The sequence below is a fragment of the Oncorhynchus keta genome, chromosome 18 (assembly GCF_023373465.1).
Source record: "Oncorhynchus keta strain PuntledgeMale-10-30-2019 chromosome 18, Oket_V2, whole genome shotgun sequence".
In the NCBI taxonomy this organism is placed as follows: Eukaryota; Metazoa; Chordata; class Actinopteri; order Salmoniformes; family Salmonidae; genus Oncorhynchus; species Oncorhynchus keta.
The window spans coordinates 29,599,492-29,619,644 of NC_068438.1; the positions used below are offsets into that span (position 1 = coordinate 29,599,492).

The 20,153-nt window shown below is 44.3% G+C and overlaps 1 protein-coding gene across 1 annotated transcript in view; it reads right to left on the minus strand.

Moving 5' to 3' along the window:
• The window catches only part of LOC118396878 (serine/threonine-protein kinase NLK-like), a 146,866-nt gene that overhangs the window by 50,218 nt on the left and 76,495 nt on the right, over positions 1 to 20,153 (minus strand). The window contains exons 2-3 of the mRNA XM_052467872.1: positions 15,713 to 15,842; positions 15,459 to 15,514 (exon numbers count right to left, since the gene is read on the minus strand). Coding sequence (XP_052323832.1) covers positions 15,459 to 15,514; positions 15,713 to 15,842 — 186 coding nt within the window. The remainder of the gene's footprint in view (positions 1 to 15,458; positions 15,515 to 15,712; positions 15,843 to 20,153) is intronic.

A 20,153-nucleotide genomic window follows, 5' to 3' on the forward strand; every position in this document is an offset into this window, starting at 1 on the left:
CCTTGCTCACACATGCTTTTTCAGTTCTGACCACAGTTTTTCTATAAGCTTGAGATCGGGGCATTGTGATGGCCACTCCAATACATTGAATTTGTTGTCCTTAAGCCATTTTGCCACAACTTTGAAAGTATGCTTGGGGTCATTGTCCATTTGGAAGACCCATTTGCGACCAAGCTTCAACTTCCTGACTGATGTCTTGAGATGTTTCTTCACTATATCCACATAATTGTCCTCCTCATGATGCAATCTATTTTGTGAAGTGCACCAGTCCCTCCTGCAGCAAAGCACCCCCACAACATGATGCTGCCACCCCCCGTGCTTCAAGGTTGAGATGGTGTTCTTCAGCTTGCAAGCCTCCCCCTGTCAGGTCCGCTGTCTTCAAACTCCCTGTGATAAATGAGCCAAGGCACAGCGTGCATGTAATTCCACACCTACAAATTAGATTTATTTCACCTTTATTTAACCAGATAGGCAAGTTTAGAACAAGTTCTCATATCCATTTGCGACATGGCCAAGATAAAGCAAAGCAGTTCGACACATACAACAACACAGAGTTACAAATGGAGTAAAACAAACATACAGTCAATAATACAGTAGAAAAATAAGTCTATATACAATGTGAGCAAATGAGGTGAGATAAGGGAGGTAAAGGCAAAAAAAGGCCATGGTGGCGATGTAAATACAATATAGCAAGTAAAACACTGGAATGGTAGAAATAATGGGGTGCAAATTAGCTAAATAAATAAATACAGTAGGGGGAGAGGTAGTTGTTTGGGCTAAATTATAGATGGGCTATGTACAGGTGCAGTAATCTGTGAGCTGCTCTGACACCTGGTGCTTCAAGCTAGTGAGGGAGATAAGTGTTTCCAGTTTCAGAGATTTTTGTAGTTCGTTCCAGTCATTGGCAGCAGAGAACTGGAAGGAGAGGCGGCCAAAGGAAGAATTGGTTTTGGGGGTGACCAGAGAGATATACATACTGGAACGTGTGCTACAGGTGGGTGCTAATATGGTGACCAGTCAGCTGAGATAAGGGGGGAATTTACCTAGCAGGGTCTTGTAGATGACCTGGAGCCAGTTAATTTGGCGACGAGTATGAAGCGAGGGCCAGCCAACGAGAGAGTACAGGACGCAGTGGTGGGTAGTATATGGGGCTTTGGTGACAAAACGGATGGCACTGTGATAGACTGCATCCAATTTATTGAGTAGGGTATTGGAGGCTATTTTGTAAATGACATCGCCAAAGTCGAGGATCGGTAGGATGTACAGTTTTACAATGGGAGCATGAGTGAAGGATGCTTTGTTGCGAAATAGGAGGCCAATTCTAGATTTAACTTTGGATTGGAGATGTTTGATGTGAGTCTGGAAGGAGACAGTCTAACCAGACACCTAGGTATTTGTAGTTGTCCACATATTCAGATCCGTCCAGAGTAGTGATGCTGAACGGGCTGTCAGGTGCAGGCAGCGATCGGTTGAAGAGCGTGCATTTAGTTTTACTTGTATTTAAGAGCAATTGGAGGCCACGGAAGGAAAGTCGTATTGCATTGGAGCTCGTCTGGAAGGTTGTTAACCCAGTGTCCAAAGAAGGGCCAGAAGTATACAGAATGTTGTCGTCTGCGTAGAGGTGGATCAGAGACTCACCAGCAGCAAGAGCGACATCATTGATGTATACAGAGAAGAGAGTCGGTCCAAGAATTTAACCCTGTGGCACCCCCATAGAGACTGCCAGAGGCCTGGACAAGAGGCCCTCCGATTTGACATACGGAACTCTGTCAGAGAAGAAGTTGGTGAACCAGGCGAGATAATCATTTGAGAAACCAAGGCTATCGAGTCTCCCGATGAGGATGTGGTGATTGACAGAGTCGAAAGCCTTGGCCAGGTCAATGAATAGGGCTGCACAGTATTGTTTCTTATCGATGGCGGTTAAGATATTGTTTAGGACCTTGAGCGTGGCTGAGGTGTACCCATGACCAGCTCTGAAACCAGATTGCATAGCGGAGAAGGTATGGTGGGATTCGAAATGGTTGGTAATCTGTTTGTCGACTTGGCTTTCAAAGACCTTAGAAAGGCAGGGTAGGATAGATATAGGTCTGTAGCAGTTTGGGTCAAGAGTGTCCCCCCCTTTGAAGAGGGGGATGACGGCAGCTGCTTTCCAATCTTTGGGAATCTCAGACGACACGAAAGAGAGGTTGAACAGGCTAGTAATAGGGGTTGCAACAATTTCGGCAGATAATTTTAGAAATAAAGTGTCCAGATTGTCTCGCCCGGCTGATTTGTAGGGGTCCAGATTTTGCAGCTCTTTCAGAACATCAGCTGACTGGATTTGGGAGAAGGAGAAATGGGGAAGGCTTGGGCGAGTTGCTGTGGGGTGTGCAGTGCTGTTGACCGGGGTAGGGGTCGCCAGGTGGAAAGCACGGCCAGCCGTAGAAAAATGCTTATTGAAATCCTCAATTGTAGTGGATTTATCAGGGGTGACAGTGGTTCCTATCCTCAGTGCAGTGGGCAGCTGGGAGGAGGTGTTCTTATTCTCCATGGACTTTACATTGTCCCAGAACTTTTTTGAGTTTGTGTTGCAGGAAGGAAATTTCTGCTTGAAAAATCTAGCCTTGGCTTCTCTAACTGCCTGTGTATATTGGTTTCTAGCTTCCCTGAAAAGTTGCATATCACAGGGGCTCTTCGATGCTAATGAAGATCGCCATAGGATGTTTTTGTGTTGGTTATAATAAAGTGAAACACTCACAACAAAAAAAGGTAAACAGAATCCGAACGTGACGCCACCGAGGCGCACACAAACACTCACAGAAAACAAATAATTACCCACAACATTAGGTGGGAAAAAGGCTGCCTAAGAATGATTTCCAATCAGAGACAACGATAGACAGCTGCCTCTGATTGGGAACCACACTCGGCCAACAACAAAGAAATAGGCAAACTAGAATTCCCACCCAAATCACACTCTGACCTAACCAAATAGAGGAATAAAAAGGCTCTCTAAGGTCAAGGCGTGACACTCACTTTTTCCTCCAAACATAACGATGGTCATTATGACCAAACAGTTCTATTTATGTTTCATCAGACCAGAGGACATTTCTCCAAAAAGTACAGTCTTTGTCACCATGTGCAGCTGCAAACCGTAGTCTTGCTTTTTTTTAAGGCGGTTTGGAGCAGTAGCTTCATCCTTGTTGATATAGGACTTGTTTTACTGTGGCTATAGATACTTTTGTATCTGTTTCCTCCAGCATCTTCAGAAGGTCCTTTCCTGTTGTTCTGGGATAGATTTGCACTTTTCGCACCAAAGTACGTTCATCTCTAGGAGACTGAACGTGTCTCCTTCCTGAGCGGTATGACGGCTGTGTGGTCTTATGGTGTTTATACTTGTGTACTATTGTTGAGGCACTGAGTTTGAAGTTAGGCCTTGAAATACATCCACAGGTACACCTACAATTGACTCAAATGATGTCAATTAGCCACTGTCAACTTAGTATATGTAAACTTTGGACCCACTGGAATTGTGATACAGTCAATTATACGTGAAATAATCTGTCTGCAAACAATTGTTGGAAAAATTACTTGTGTCATGCACAAAGTAGATGTCCTAACCAAAACTATAGTTTGTTAACAAGAAGTAGAAAAAGTGGTTGAAAAACTAGTTTTAATGACTCCAACATAAGTGTATGTAAACTTCTGACTTCAACTGTATGTGCCTTTACCCTTCACCCCTCGCTCCCTCTGTATTTTATCACTTGCCTCACACACTCCCTCCATCACAAGGCTCTCACTTAAACACTCCTTCCTTTAACAGTAACACCTCTTCCTAACACTCCCTCCCTCTCTCTATCACAAGGCCTCTCCCTTGCCTCACACACTCCCTCTCTATCACAAGGCCTTTCCCTTGCAAACTTCTACCCTATCTCCTCTCTGCTAGCGTCTCTGACACATGGAGAAGAGAAGTCCCAACCTGCCACACCACATTGGAGAACATGAGGCCCAGGGGCCAAGGATCCATCTATCTGGCCTGGGCATGGCTCCAGATGCTTCCTTTCTGCTTGATAAAACTAAATGCTTAATTGCCACCCTGCGTCTCACCAACAGTATATACTCTCACTCTCCATTATAAATAGTGTATGGCTTCTCCAGCAAGAGACATGCAGGGTATAGCCTTAAACATTTATTAATCATTCATATTTTGTTCCAGTTGTCTAAATTTAGAGCCATGCCATGACACACCACGGGGGAAGGACACCCCATGTGGGAGCAAATTATATTTAGCTATGCATCCATGTCATCTCAAAGTGACAATGGCTAATAATGACAACATATATTTTCAATAATAGTTTTTAAATACCACGCAACAGGTAAAATAGTCTGACAATTCATGTATGAACCAACTCATCATTGCCAACAATGCACAGATGAAAAATTCCCTCAATTGTATCAGTGACAGGGCAGGGAACAGATGACTTTTGTCCTGTCTCTAATACTGTATAATTATCCTCATGCAAATCATCTGCATGCTTGATTGCTCCGCTGAAATGCAAACTACACTCTTTCCTCTGTGGCCCATGCTCGCTTGGTGGTGGTTGACTCTCTCTCTGCTGTGCTGCTGTGGTGACAATAACAAGGCTCTCTCTCTTTCCGGGTACAAAGGCATGCCCTGATTGATAGTGAGAGAGAGAGACAGAACACCAGCCACTGGGGCTCTGGTCACCTCTAGTCATTCAGAGGAGTGATGGGGATGGAGCAGAGTAACCTACAGTATGAGGAGAGGAATGGATGGGAAACTGGGGATCAGTTTCTGCTACTCCATTTTACAACAAGAATGGAGTGTCACGCCTGCTCCCGCTCTTCCTCCCCCTGGTGCTTGAGGCCGCCAGGATCCACAGCACCCGAGATGAGCCTGGTGTAACCGAAGTGAAATGGCTAGCTAGTTAGCGCGCGTTAATAGCGTTTCAAACGTCACTCGCTCTGAGCCTTCTAGTAGTTGTTCCCCTTGCTCTGCATGGGTAACACTGCTTCGATGGTGGCTGTTGACGTTGTGTTGCTGGTTCGAGCCCAGGGAGGAGCGAGGAGAGGGACGGATGCTATACTGTTACACTGGCAATACTATACGTTTCCGGCGCCGACAGAGATGGCTGCCTCGCTTCGCGTTCCTAGGAAACTATGCAGTTTTTTGTTTTTTTACGTGTTATTTCTTACATTAGTACCCCAGGTCATCTTAGGTTTCATTACATACAGTCGAGAAGAACTACTGAATATAAGATCAGCGTCAACTAACCATCAGTACCAAGAATATGTTTTTCGTGACGCGGATCCTGTGTTCTGCCTTTCAAACAGGACAGCGGAATGGATCCCATGCAGCGACCCCAAAAAACGACTCCGAAAAAGAGGGAAACGAGGCGGTCTTCTGGTCAGACTCCGGAGACGGGCACACCGTGCACCACTCCCTAGCATTCTTCTTGCCAATGTCCAGTCTCTTGACAACAAGGTTGATGAAATCCGAGCAAGGGTAGCATTCCAGAGGGACATCAGAGACTGTAACGTTCTTTGCTTCACGGAAACATGGCTCACTGGAGAGACGCTATCCGAGGCGGTGCAGCCAACGGGTTTCTCCACGCATCGCGCCGACAGAAACAGACATCTTTCTGGTAAGAAGAGGGGCGGGGGCGTATGCCTTATGGCTAACGAGACATGGTGTGATGAAAGAAACATACAGGAACTCAAATCCTTCTGTTCACCTGATTTAGAATTCCTCACAATTAAATGTAGACCGCATTTTCTACCAAGAGAATTCTCTTCAATTATAATCACAGCCGTATATATCCCCCCCAAGCAGACACATCGATGGCTCTGAACGAACTTTATTTAACTCTTTGCAAACTGGAAACCATTTATCCGGAGGCTGCATTCATTGTAGCTGGGGATTTTAACAAGGCTAATCTGAAAAGAAGACTCCCTAAATTTTATCAGCATATCGATTGCGCAACCAGGGGTGGAAAAACCTTGGATCATTGTTACTCTAACTTCCGCGACGCATATAAGGCCCTGCCCCGCCCCCCTTTCGGAAAAGCTGACCACGACTCCATTTTGTTGATCCCTGCCTACAGACAGAAACTAAAACAAGAGGCTCCCACGCTGAGGTCTGTCCAACGCTGGTCCGACCAAGCTGACTCCACACTCCAAGACTGCTTCCATCACGTGGATTGGGATATGTTTCGTATTGCGTCAGATAACAATATTGACGAATACCCTGATTCGGTGTGCGAGTTCATTAGAACGTGCGTTGAAGATGTCGTTCCCATAGCAACGATTAAAACATTCCCTAACCAGAAACCGTGGATTGATGGCAGCATTCGCGTGAAACTGACAGCGCGAACCACTGCTTTTAATCAGGGCAAGGTGTCTGGTAACATGACCGAATACAAACAGTGCAGCTATTCCCTCCGCAAGGCTATCAAACAAGCTAAGCGTCAGTACAGAGACAAAGTAGAATCTCAATTCAACGGCTCAGACACAAGAGGCATGTGGCAGGGTCTACAGTCAATCACGGACTACAGGAAGAAATCCAGCCCAGTCACGGACCAGGATGTCTTGCTCCCAGGCAGACTAAATAACTTTTTTGCCCGCTTCGAAGACAATACAGTGCCACTGACACGGCCTGCAACGAAAACATGCGGTCTCTCCTTCACTGCAGCCGAGGTGAGTAAGACATTTAAACGTGTTAACCCTCGCAAGGCTGCAGGCCCAGACGGCATCCCCAGCCGCGCCCTCAGAGCATGCGCAGACCAGCTGGCCGGTGTGTTTACAGACATATTCAATCAATCCCTATACCAGTCTGCTGTTCCCACATGCTTCAAGAGGGCCACCATTGTTCCTGTTCCCAAGAAAGCTAAGGTAACTGAGCTAAACGACTACCGCCCGTAGCACTCACTTCCGTCATCATGAAGTGCTTTGAGAGACTAGTCAAGGACCATATCACCTCCACCCTACCTGACACCCTAGACCCACTCCAATTTGCTTACCGCCCAAATAGGTCCACAGACGATGCAATCTCAACCACACTGCACACTGCCCTAACCCATCTGGACAAGAGGAATACCTATGTGAGAATGCTGTTCATCGACTACAGCTCGGCATTCAACACCATAGTACCCTCCAAGCTCGTCATCAAGCTCGAGACCCTGGGTCTCGACCCCACCCTGTGCAACTGGGTACTGGACTTCCTGACGGGCCGCCCCCAGGTGGTGAGGGTAGGCAACAACATCTCCTCCCCGCTGATCCTCAACACTGGGGCCCCACAAGGGTGCGTTCTGAGCCCTCTCCTGTACTCCCTGTTCACCCACGACTGCGTGGCCACGCACGCCTCCAACTCAATCATCAAGTTTGCGGACGACACAACAGTGGTAGGCTTGATTACCAACAACGACGAGACGGCCTACAGGGAGGAGGTGAGGGCCCTCGGAGTGTGGTGTCAGGAAAATAACCTCACACTCAACGTCAACAAAACTAAGGAGATGATTGTGGACTTCAGGAAACAGCAGAGGGAACACCCCCCTATCTACATCGATGGAACAGTAGTGGAGAGGGTAGCAAGTTTTAAGTTCCTCGGTATACACATCACAGACAAACTGAATTGGTCCACTCACACAGACAGCATTGTGAAGAAGGCGCAGCAGCGCCTCTTCAACCTCAGGAGGCTGAAGAAATTTGGCTTGTCACCAAAAGCACTCACAAACTTCTACAGATGCACAATCGAGAGCATCCTGGCGGGCTGTATCACCGCCTGGTACGGCAACTGCTCCGCCCTCAACCGTAAGGCTCTCCAGAGGGTAGTGAGGTCTGCACAACGCATCACCGGGGGCAAACTACCTGCCCTCCAGGACACCTACACCACCCGATGTTACAGGAAGGCCATAAAGATCATCAAGGACATCAACCACCCGAGCCACTGCCTGTTCACCCCGCTATCATCCAGAAGGCGAGGTCAGTACAGGTGCATCAAAGCTGGGACCGAGAGACTGAAAAACAGCTTCAATCTCAAGGCCATCAGACTGTTAAACAGCCACCACTAACATTGAGTGGCTGCTGCCAACACACTGACACTGACACTGACTCAACTCCAGCCACTTTAATAATGGGAATTGATGGGAAATGATGTAAATATATCACTAGCCACTTTAAACAATGCTACCTTATATAATGTTACTTACCCTACATTATTCATCTCATATGCATATGTATATACTGTACTCTATATCATCGACTGCATCCTTATGTAATACATGTATCACTAGCCACTTTAACTATGCCACTTTGTTTACATGCTCATCTCATATGTATATACTGTACTCGATACCATCTACTGTATCTTGCCTATGCTGCTCTGAACCATCACTCATTCATATATCCTTATGTACATATTCTTTATCCCCTTACACTGTGTATAAGACAGTAGTTTTGTAATTGTTAGCTAGATTACTTGTTGGTTATTACTGCATTGTCGGAACTAGAAGCACAAGCATTTCGCTACACTCGCATTAACATCTGCTAACCATGTGGATGTGACAAATCAAATTTGATTTGATTTGATTTATAAGAACATACAATAGTCAAATGTTAATTAAATACAAATGGTATATATAATAACTACACCCTAAAATATTCTTACCTGGGAATATTGAAGACTCATGTTAAAAGGAACCACCAGCTTTCATATGTTCTCATGTGCTGAGCAAGGAACTGAAACGTTAGATTTCTTACATAGCACATATTGAACTTTTGCTTTCTTCTCCAACACTTTGTTTTTGCATTATTTAAAACAAATTGAACATGTTTCATTGTTTACTTGAGGCTAAATTGATTTTATTGATGTATTATATTAAGTTAAAATAAGTGTTCATTCAGGATTGTTGTAATTGTCATTATTACAAATAAATGTTAAAAAAAAAAAATCGGCATGGGCTTTTTTGGTCCTCCAACAATCGGTATCGGTATCGGCGTTGATAAATCATAATCGGTCGACCTCTAGTTTATACTTGCGTACTATTGTTTGTACAGATGAACATGGTACCTTCAGGGGTTTGGAAATTGCTCCCAAGGATGAACCAGACTTGTGGAGGTCTACAATTTATTTTCTGAGGTCTTTGCTGATTTCTTTTGATTTTCCCATGATGTCAAGCAAAGAGGCACTGAGTTTGAAGGTAGGCCTTGAAATACATCCACAGGTACACCTCCAATTGACTCAAATGATGTCAATTAGCCTTTCAGAAGCTTCTAAAGCCATGACATAATTTTCTGGAATTTTCCAAGCTGTTAAAAGGGACAGTCAACTTAGTGTATGTAAACTTCTGACCCACTAGAATTGTGAAACAGTGAATTATATGTGAAATATTCTGTCCGTAAAAAATTGTTTGAAAACTTACTTGTGTCATGCACACAGTAGCTGTCCTAACTGACTTGCAAACACTATAGTTTGTTAAGAAGAAATTTGTGGAGTGATTGAAAAACAAGTTTTAATGACTCCAACCTAAGTGTATGTAAACTTCTGACTTCAACTGTATATAAAGGGTAGATGCCTGTGAACTAAGGTAGCTCGTTATATACTTCTACACTGAAGCTCCAGTATTATTCTGTGTATAAACTAGTTGGGTTAGTCTGTGTCGGCTATGGCATCCCTGGCTTGGCCACCTGTGAGCAATCCTTCCCCTTTTAACCATGTGACCTGGCGCAGAACACACTCCCAGAGGGCTCTGGTTACCTGTTACTATGCCAACCAACGCATTGAGAAGTGGGAAATGGCAGAGAGGCACCTGGGGTCTGCTGTATGTCAAGGTGTCACCCCTCCCCCTCCCTGTATGACTAACCCACAGAAGAGAGGAGAGGGAGGGAAGAGGCAAAGTACTAATGTAAACACACATTGGCAAGGTGAGGTAAGGGGAAACCTAAGAGACATTTTCAGACCTCTTCGGGTTTCCCCTGTTTAAATGACAGTGGAAGATGAGAACCCCCCTCCATTAAAGGTCACATTGTAGCAGAACACGACACATCCTCCTATTGTATGGCACTGTGCATTGGGATGAGTCATTTTGTTTCATGATGAAAATCCAAGCATGTCCATCCATTTCATAATAACGACCATGAGCAATAGAAGTAATGTAATGAAGCACCTGAAACGTCTTCCTAAATCCATATTTACATTTAATCTAATTGCCTGTGAGTGTCCCTCCCTTCTTCCTCGGTGTAGTGCATCAGGCTGTAATCATGTCTTCCTGTGTCAGGAGCAGTTTAATTATTACCAAGCTATGCATGTCTAACTGTGTGTTTGGATAGAAGAGTGTATTCACTCTAATATGCTACCTGATTAAAAACACCCCCTCTACATAATAACCAGCGTGTAGATATGTGGAGATCACATTCATATTCCTGTTCTGACAGAGCAGACCAATACGGAGCCCACACCAGCCTACAGTACTCTACAGTGGGTGCTTAATAAACACACGCACACACACAAAAGACGGAAGGGGTGTGTCAGACCTCTCGCTCCTTCTCATTCATACATGCACGCAAGCAACTTCAGCAGAGACCTTTATATGAAAATAGGTACAGTCACTTCCAGAACAGCAAATGACTCACTATATATCTGACACATAGATGCTGTCAGACCTCAGTCAAACACACCACACTACTCAGAGCTACAGAGCCTATAGAGATTAGCCACCCATTTCCAGAATAGGTATTTCAGTAAGACATTTCAGCAGGATAATATAATTATTCAGAGGGGTATTTCTAGGAATTCTAGAAAATAGAAACAGCAGTGGTCAACCAAACATAAGCCTGGGGATTAGATTCAATAGCCAAGTCTAAGTTTCCTGACAATGTGAAACTCTCCATAACACACTCCTGTAAAGCAGGCAGGCATGTGGTTGCCTTGAACATGCTCTCTCACTCTCGTTTTCTTGGCAGGTTGTGATAGCCCCATGCCATGTCACGTTGAGGTCTATAAATAGCCTGTTGCTGTGTCAGTAATTCACTAGCCTTCCATTATGTGTGTGTGTGTGTGTGTGTGTGTGTGTGTGTGTGTGTGTGTGTGTGTGTGTGTGTGTGTGTGTGTGTGTGTGTGTGTGTGTGTGTGTGTGTGTGTGTGTGTGTGTGTGTGTGTGTGTGTGTGTGTGTGTGTGTGTGTGTGTGTGTGTGTGTGTGTGTGTGGTAATGAACATAGTCAAGGACTGCCATGGTAAAGATAAAGACTGGGGTCAAGTAGAGACACGTCAGGTAGAGACACGCTCAGATAACTCTGGAGATAACCCTTAGTGGAAGACCATAAAGTTGACCTCTGAACAAAAATGGTGAGATGAGAGAGTGAAGTAGTTTTTAGCCGGACTAGTAAGGGTGTTGGTAGGTGGTAAAATAAAATACATTCTGGTCGCATGTTAACCTTGTTAACCAGGCTGCAGAATGAGATGAGGGGGTGCTAACCCCCCACAAAAGTACAGAGAAAAAAAGCATGCACACCAAACCCCACAGAGGAAATTATCACAAGTTAGCAGAGCTACAGGCCTCAACCCCTACCAGGGCTCTAAACTACAACCAATTTGGTTGCATCTGCAACTAAATATTTTGCTGTTTGCTGACAACACGACGGTGGTAGGCCTGCTCACCAATGACGATGAGACAGCCTTTAGGGAAGAGGTCAGTGACCTGGCAGTGTGGGGCCATGACATCAACCTTTCCCACAACGTCAGCAAGACAAAGGAGCTGAAACGGAGGGCCGAGCACGGCCCCATCGACAGGGCTGTAGAGGAGCGGGTCGAGAGCTTCAAGTTCCTTGTGTCCACGTCACTAAGCATATGTGCAACGTCATCAGAGCGCGCTGCATGCTGAACGCGAAACTAGAGAGCTTGGTTTGTTTTTTAAAGTTTCTGGAAAAGTGTTTTCTTGAAGAGAAAAACATTTATTAACTAACCTACCTGTTTAATTTAAATATTGTGATGGGGTTATGCTCAGTTGCTGGGACCACTACTATCTGTCCTGGGATACTGCCAAACCCTAAAGTCTGAAGAGCTGCTGCTTAGTGAAGCAGTTAGCCTAGCTGCTAGCTATATAGCTAGCCAGGTTTCCATGACAGTCGGCGAGCTGTGCTGGCTGGAACTGCGTTGAATACAAGCTTTAGCATACGTTGCTATAACATATATCAAAGTATAAAATCTTTGAAATTGTTGCATGTTGTGTTTATATTTTTGTTCAGTGTAGAATAACTATGTATGCGGATCATTCCAAACGCTACATGTCAGCACCCAAAGCCAATGAGCTCTGAAATTCTAAATAAGGAGTTACAGTCAGTTTCAGAACTGCTCTTAAATATAACTAAATCTAAAAGCAATGTATTTGGTTCAAAACATTCTCTGAGACCTAAACCTCAACTGGAGTTGTGTAGACATGGTGTGACCATTGAGTAAGTTGAGGAAGCTAAAATCCTAGGTATAACATTGGATGGTCAATTATTATGGTCAAGTCATATTGACAAAGTTGTTGTGAAGATGGGGAGGATCTGTTATAAAAAAGAAGAAGCTGCAGCTGGCTCAAAACAGAGCTGCACACTTTCCGCTTAGCTTTACATACAGAACTAACAAATTATTGTTTTTGTGAGAAATATTATTGTATTGAAATGTCCAAATTGTTTGAATAATACACTTACATATAGCTCTAATATACATACTTACCCCACCAGGAGTCTCTTCACAGTCCCCAAATTCAAGGCAACGCACAGTATTATACAGAGCCATGATCACATGAAACTCGATTCCATCTGAAATGACTCTGGCAAACAGCAAAATAAGCTTTAAAACACTAATAAAACAACACTAATAAAACAACACCTCACAATACAACGCCTCTCCTCTATCTGACCTTCAAAAGATGGTGCTGACAGAGATGGTCGCCTCGCATCGAGTCCTTAGGAAACTTGCAGTATTTTATTTTTTATGTATTATTTCTTACATTGTTACCCCAGGAAATCTTAAATCTAATTACATACAGCTGGGATGAACTATTGGATATAAGAGCGACGTCAACTTACCAACATTACGACCAGGAATACGACTTTCCTGAAGCATCAGTTTGAACCACCACCCAGGACAATGAATCTAAGGGGTGGATGGAACGGCCTCCTGGTCAGGCTCCGTAGACGTGCACATTGCCCACCGCTCCCCAGTATACTACTCACCAATGTCCAGTCTCTTGACAACAAGGTAGACATAATTCGAGCAAGGTTGGCCTTCCAGAGAGACATCAGAGATTGTAACATTCTCTGTTTTACGGAAACATGGCCCTCTCTGGATATGTTGTCAGAATCGGTTCAGCCACTGGGCTTCTCCATGCATCGCGCCAACAGAGATAAACACCTCTCTGGGAAGAGGAAGGGCGGGGGTGTTTATGAATAACGACTCATGGTGTAATCATAACAACATACAGGAACTCAAGTCCTTCTGCTCACCCGACCTAGAATTCTTTACAATCAAATGCCGGCCATATTACCTTCCAAGAAAATTCTCGTCAGTTATCGTCACAGCGGTGTACATTCCCCCTCAAGCAGACACCAAGCTGGCACACAAGGAACTTAACTGGACTCTATGTAAACTGGAAACCATATATCCTGAGGCTGCATTTATTGTAGCTGGGGATTTTAACAAAGCAAATAGATAGAAAGAGAGACACACACAGAGAAAGAGAGAGACAGGAAGATAAAGAGATAGAGAGAGAGAGAGAGAGAGAGAGAGAGAGAGAGAGAGAGAGAGAGAGAGAGAGAGAGAGAGAGAGAGAGAGAGAGCTCATGCCAAGGGCCCTGCCTGCATGCCTGCCTGCTGTCTGTGGAGATGGGAACGTTTCCAGGGAAGGTGTGTGACAACACTCCCGGTAAAACCTCCTAGCTCCCCAACATCCTCATCTCCCTTGCTTTGCTAAACATGCCATGAGAGAGAGAGAAAGAGAGAGAGTGGAGAGAAAGATAGGGATCCTGCCTGCCTTCAAATAAACCGCCTGAGTTGAATATGCCACCACTCCCACTAACACTCTCAAAGGCAGAAGTTGCACGCGAGAGCACAGCATATATCCCAGTCGTTCTTGTTGTTGTATATTCTAGTATCAAAAAGCACACAGAGAAACGCTGATATACAGTACACTATTTAGGGGCTTCCATTGTGTGCTTTAAAGTGAGTCCAAAAGCAGCAGAATGTCACACATTTAAGAGCAAAGAAAATAATCACTGTGACGAATGAGTAACGTCAAAAAAATACAGAGGTAAATAAATCTCTCAACTAATATAGACAAAGTGGGTTTTGTTTCTATTCTTTCTCTCATAATTCACTAGAAAGGCTGCCAAGACAGAACCAAAGAAAGCCCACTTGGTTTAGAGAGATGTAAAATAGGGAAGGGCTTATAAGAGCATATGGAGTGACCGGGAGCCAGTTCAATACGGGGGAGCAGCATGTAATTTGGATGATTAAATTATATGCTAGATTACCGAGAAAGCTCGGAAAGCCTCAAACCTCATTCCTCCAATTCCAGCCCATCAAGGAAATATTAGAAATACGAAAGGAAAATAAATGGGACGTGTCAACGTTTTACACTCCTTCCCTCCATCCGCCCTCCTCATCCTCCTCCACCCAAAATAAACCATTAGGCAGTTAAGTGCCGGGACGCCAAGGAAAAGATAACTAAAGGTGTCGGTGACAGGCTTGTGCCTTTCCCTTCACCCTGAACATGCAGAATGGGAGCAGGCTCAACTCGTTTTTCCAAGGCCATAGTCAGTTAGTCAGTCACCTGATTCCAACTGATAGTGCTGTCGACTGATGAGCACCAATATGGGGGATAGCGGTGGGTAAACAAACAGGCAAACTACCACCCCCCAACCGCCTATAAGAGTGAAAAGGAGGTAGATGCTACCTGCTAGTAGATCATCCCTATCTATCTCCCACTGAATCAGCAAGCACAGCTCCTTGCCTCCGGTCTCCTCCCACGCCCCAACTGTCACTCCTGGAGGCAAAATAATGTCAATGAGACAGCTCAGTAAAATCTCACCATTTTAACAACCCCAGCAGACATAGACTTCACTGGGAATAGGTGATAGAGAGAGAGCGTCTACAATCTCCAGCAGGTCTCAGACTGGATCTGGACTGACTCCATACGGGCTGAGCCAATTTAGCAGCAATGACACATCACAAGACATCCCATCTAAACAATGCAACAAGGTCAGATTTAATCTACAGCAAACAAGTCTGTCCTCTTTAATCTGTGGAACGAACCAGCAGCCTGGGAGATTCACTGATAGCTAACAAAGCTGCTTTAAAAAATTGCATGGAATATGTGCAAGAGGTTGTTTTAAACTCCTACGATTGTGAGACTAGAAGGAAGGGGTTTGATGAATAAAGGCCACATAACCAATGACATTGTGGCCAGTCTAAGGATACATTTCCTCAAAGTAGTCGATGTGTGGAGGCTGTAGGATGTCGAGAGCCGAGAGCACCTGTGGAGAGGAGAGGAGGTCAGGCACGTATGTAGGGAGCGGAGGGTGAGAGGGATCAGAGAGAGAGAATAGGAAAGGACAGAGAGGAAGAAACAAGGTTCGGCGGTGACAGGTGGAAGAGAAGGAAAGAGGGAGGGATCAAAAGAGGGGAGGGCATTGACATTGTGGTGGGAGGAGGGAGGCTGTCCACCCACTCACATTATCATGTTTGAAGAAGCACAGCATCTTCAGCTCGCGGAAGACCCTCTTACAGGAGACGAGGTTCTGGAAGACGTTGGGCATCTTTTTGAGGGCGACGCGCTTTCCATCCCGGGGGTCCGTCACTGACCTGGAGTGGAGGAAGAGGATCAGAGTATGAGACGAGACCCTCACAGACACCACACAGCAAGCTCCTGTCATAGTCATGTAGTTGCTGCCTGGTCCCTTATTCAGAGTGAGTGGGAATACAATAAGGGATTAAAAACAATAGCATGAACAAACAAGCATAGTCCCAAAGAAATGATCAATACTAACAGTGCAATGAGAGCAATAAGTGCAGGGGTGCTGCTTTGGTTAAGCTACTAGAGGTACTATCATCTTAGCAGGGGTGTGATTTGGTTACACTACTAAAAGTACTATCATCTTAGCAGGGGTGCAATTTGTTTACACTAATAAAGGTACTATCATCTTAGCAGGGGTGCGATTTGTTTACACTAATAAAGGTACTATCATCTTAGCAGGGGTGTGATTTGGTTACACTACTAAAAGTACTATCATCTTAGCAGGGGTGTGATTTGGTTACACTACTAAAGGTACTATCATCTTAGCAGGGGTGCGATTTGTTTACACTAATAAAGGTACTATCATCTTAGCAGGGGTGCCATTTGTTAACACTACTAGAGGTACTATCGTCTTAGCAGGGGTGCGATTTGGTTACACTAATAAAGGTACTATCATCTTAGCAGGGGTGCGATTTGGTTACACTACTAGAGGTACTATCGTCTTAGCAGGGGTGCGATTTGGTTACACTAATAAAGGTACTATCATCTTAGCAGGGGTGCGATTTGTTAACACTACTAGAGGTACTATCGTCTTAGCAGGGGTGCGATTTGTTTACACTAATAAAGGTACTATCATCTTAGCAGGGGTGCGATTTGGTTACACTACTACAGGTACTGTCATCTTAGCAGGGGTGCGATTTCGTTACACTACTAAAGGTACTATCATCTTAGCAGGGGTGTGATTTCGTTACACTACTAGAGGTACTATCATCTTAGCAGGGGTGCGATTTGGTTACACTACTACAGGTACTGTCATCTTAGCAGGGGTGCGATTTGTTTACACTAATAAAGGTACTATCATCTTAGCAGGGGTGCGATTTGGTTACACTACTACAGGTACTGTCATCTTAGCAGGGGTGCGATTTCGTTACACTACTAGAGGTACTATCATCTTAGCAGGGGTGCGATTTGGTTACACTACAACAGGTACTATCATCTTAGCATGGGGCTGCTTTGGTTACACTACTAGAGGTACTGTCATCTTAGCAGGGGTGCGATTTGGTTACACTACTACAGGTACTGTCATCTTAGCAGGGGTGCGATTTCGTTACACTACTAGAGGTACTATCATCTTAGCAGGGGTGTGATTTGTTTACACTACTAAAGGTACTATCATCTTAGCAGGGGTGTGATTTGGTTACACTACTACAGGTACTGTCATCTTAGCAGGGGTGCGATTTCGTTACACTACTACAGGTACTGTCATCTTAGCAGGGGTGCGATTTCGTTACACTACTAGAGGTACTGTCATCTTAGCAGGGGTGATTTTTGTTTACACTACTAAAGGTACTATCATCTTAGCAGGGGTGCGTTTTGTTTACACTACTACAGGTACTATCATCTTAGCATGGTGCTGCTTTGGTTAAGCTACTAGAGGTACTATCATCTTAGCAGGGGTGCGTTTTGTTTACACTACTAAAGGTACTATCATAGCAGGGGTGCGATTTGTTTACACTAATAAAGGTACTATCATCTTAGCATGGGTGTGATTTGGTTACACTACTAAAGGTACTATCATCTTAGCAGGGGTGTGATTTGGTTACACTACTAGAGGTACTATCATCTTAGCAGGGGTGCTGCTTTGGTTAAGCTACTAGAGGTACTATCATCTTAGCAGGGGTGCTGCTTTGGTTAAGCTAGTAGAGGTACTATCATCTTAGCAGGGGTGCTGCTTTGGTTAAGCTACTAGAGGTACTATCATCTTAGCATGGGTGCTGCTTTGGTTAAGCTACTAGAGGTACTATCGTCTTAGCAGAGGTGCGATTTGTTTACACTAATAAAGGTACTATCATCTTAGCAGGGGTGATTTTTGTTTACACTACTAGAGGTACTATCGTCTTAGCAGGGGTGCGATTTGTTTACACTACTAGAGGTACTATCGTCTTAGCAGAGGTGCGATTTGTTTACACTAATAAAGGTACTATCATCTTAGCAGGGGTGATTTTTGTTTACACTACTAGAGGTACTATCGTCTTAGCAGGGGTGCGATTTGGTTACACTACTAAAGGTACGATCATCTTAGCAGGGGTGCGATTTGTTTACACTACTAGAGGTACTATCATTTTAGCAGGGGTGTGATTTGGTTAAGCTACTAGAGGTACTATCATCTTAGCAGGGGTGCTGCTTTGGTTAAGCTACTAGAGGTACTGTCATCTTAGAGGGGTGCGATTTGGTTACACTACTAGAGGTACTATCATCTTAGCATGGGTGCTGCTTTGGTTACGCTACTAGAGGTACTATCATCTTAGCATGGGTGCTGCTTTGGTTACACTACTAAAGGTACTATCATCTTAGCAGGGTGCTGCTTTGGTTACGCTACTAGAGGTACTATCATCTTAGCAGGGTGCTGCTTTGGTTACGCTACTAGAGGTACTATCATCTTAGCAGGGGTGCGATTTGGTTACACTACTAGAGGTACTATCATCTTAGCAGGGGTGTGATTTGGTTACACTACTAGAGGTACTATCATCTTAGCAGGGGTGTGCTTTGTTTACACTACTAGAGGTACTGTCATCTTAGCAGGGGTGTGATTTGGTTACACTACTAGAGGTACTGTCATCTTAGCAGGGGTGTGATTTGGTTACACTACTAAAGGTACTATCATCTTAGCAGGGGTGCTGCTTTGGTTAAGCTACTAGAGGTACTATCATCTTAGCATGGGTGCTGCTTTGGTTAAGCTACTAGAGGTACTATCGTCTTAGCAGAGGTGCGATTTGTTTACACTAATAAAGGTACTATCATCTTAGCAGGGGTGATTTTTGTTTACACTACTAGAGGTACTATCGTCTTAGCAGGGGTGCGATTTGGTTACACTACTAAAGGTACGATCATCTTAGCAGGGGTGCGATTTGTTTACACTACTAGAGGTACTATCATTTTAGCAGGGGTGTGATTTGGTTAAGCTACTAGAGGTACTATCATCTTAGCAGGGGTGCTGCTTTGGTTAAGCTACTAGAGGTACTGTCATCTTAGAGGGGTGCGATTTGGTTACACTACTAGAGGTACTATCATCTTAGCATGGGTGCTGCTTTGGTTACGCTACTAGAGGTACTATCATCTTAGCATGGGTGCTGCTTTGGTTACACTACTAAAGGTACTATCATCTTAGCAGGGGTGCTGCTTTGGTTACGCTACTAGAGGTACTATCATCTTAGCAGGGGTGTGATTTGGTTACACTACTAAAGGTACTATCATCTTAGCAGGGGTGCTGCTTTGGTTACGCTACTAGAGGTACTATCATCTTAGCAGGGGTGTGATTTGGTTACACTACTAGAGGTACTATCATCTTAGCAGGGGTGCTGCTTTGGTTAAGCTACTAGAGGTACTATCATCTTAGCAGGGGTGTGATTTGGTTACACTACTAGAGGTACTATCATCTTAGCAGGGGTGTGATTTGGTTACACTACTAGAGGTACTATCATCTTAGCAGGGGTGCTGCTTTGGTTACGCTACTAGAGGTACTATCATCTTAGCAGGGGTGTGATTTGGTTACGCTACTAGAGGTACTATCATCTTAGCAGGGGTGCGATTTGTTTACACTACTAGAGGTACTGTCATCTTAGCATGGGTGCGATTGGTTTACACTACAAAAGGTACTATCATTTTAGCAGGGATGCGATTGGTTTCCTGCATTAAATAGCAATATTTATTACATTTTTCATCTAACAATCATCTAACTCCAGCCTTAAGAGGGAGATTAAGGCAAAGCACTTTACAATTCCCATCAGCAGAAAACAGCAAGGTTGTGAAATAGGGGTTATTTATTTCCACTGAGATGGAGGTCATTGAGGCACACTGTGTAGTTTGTCAACATGCATCTAATGTAACACGAACTAGAACATTCTAAACCCCTGACACACACACACACACACACGAGAATAAATGTAGTATTTATACATCCACATAATCACTCAGATGATGTGTGAAAGGTAATAAAAGTTATTAACAAAGTGTGGAGATGAGAAGACAGTTTGATCTGATGTAGAGTATACGGTAAATAGTTAACTGGATGAGGTATTTGTTTAATTTATCATGCCTGCAATTATGCCGCAGATGGATCATTAACAGACAGGCAGATTTCACACACACACACACACACA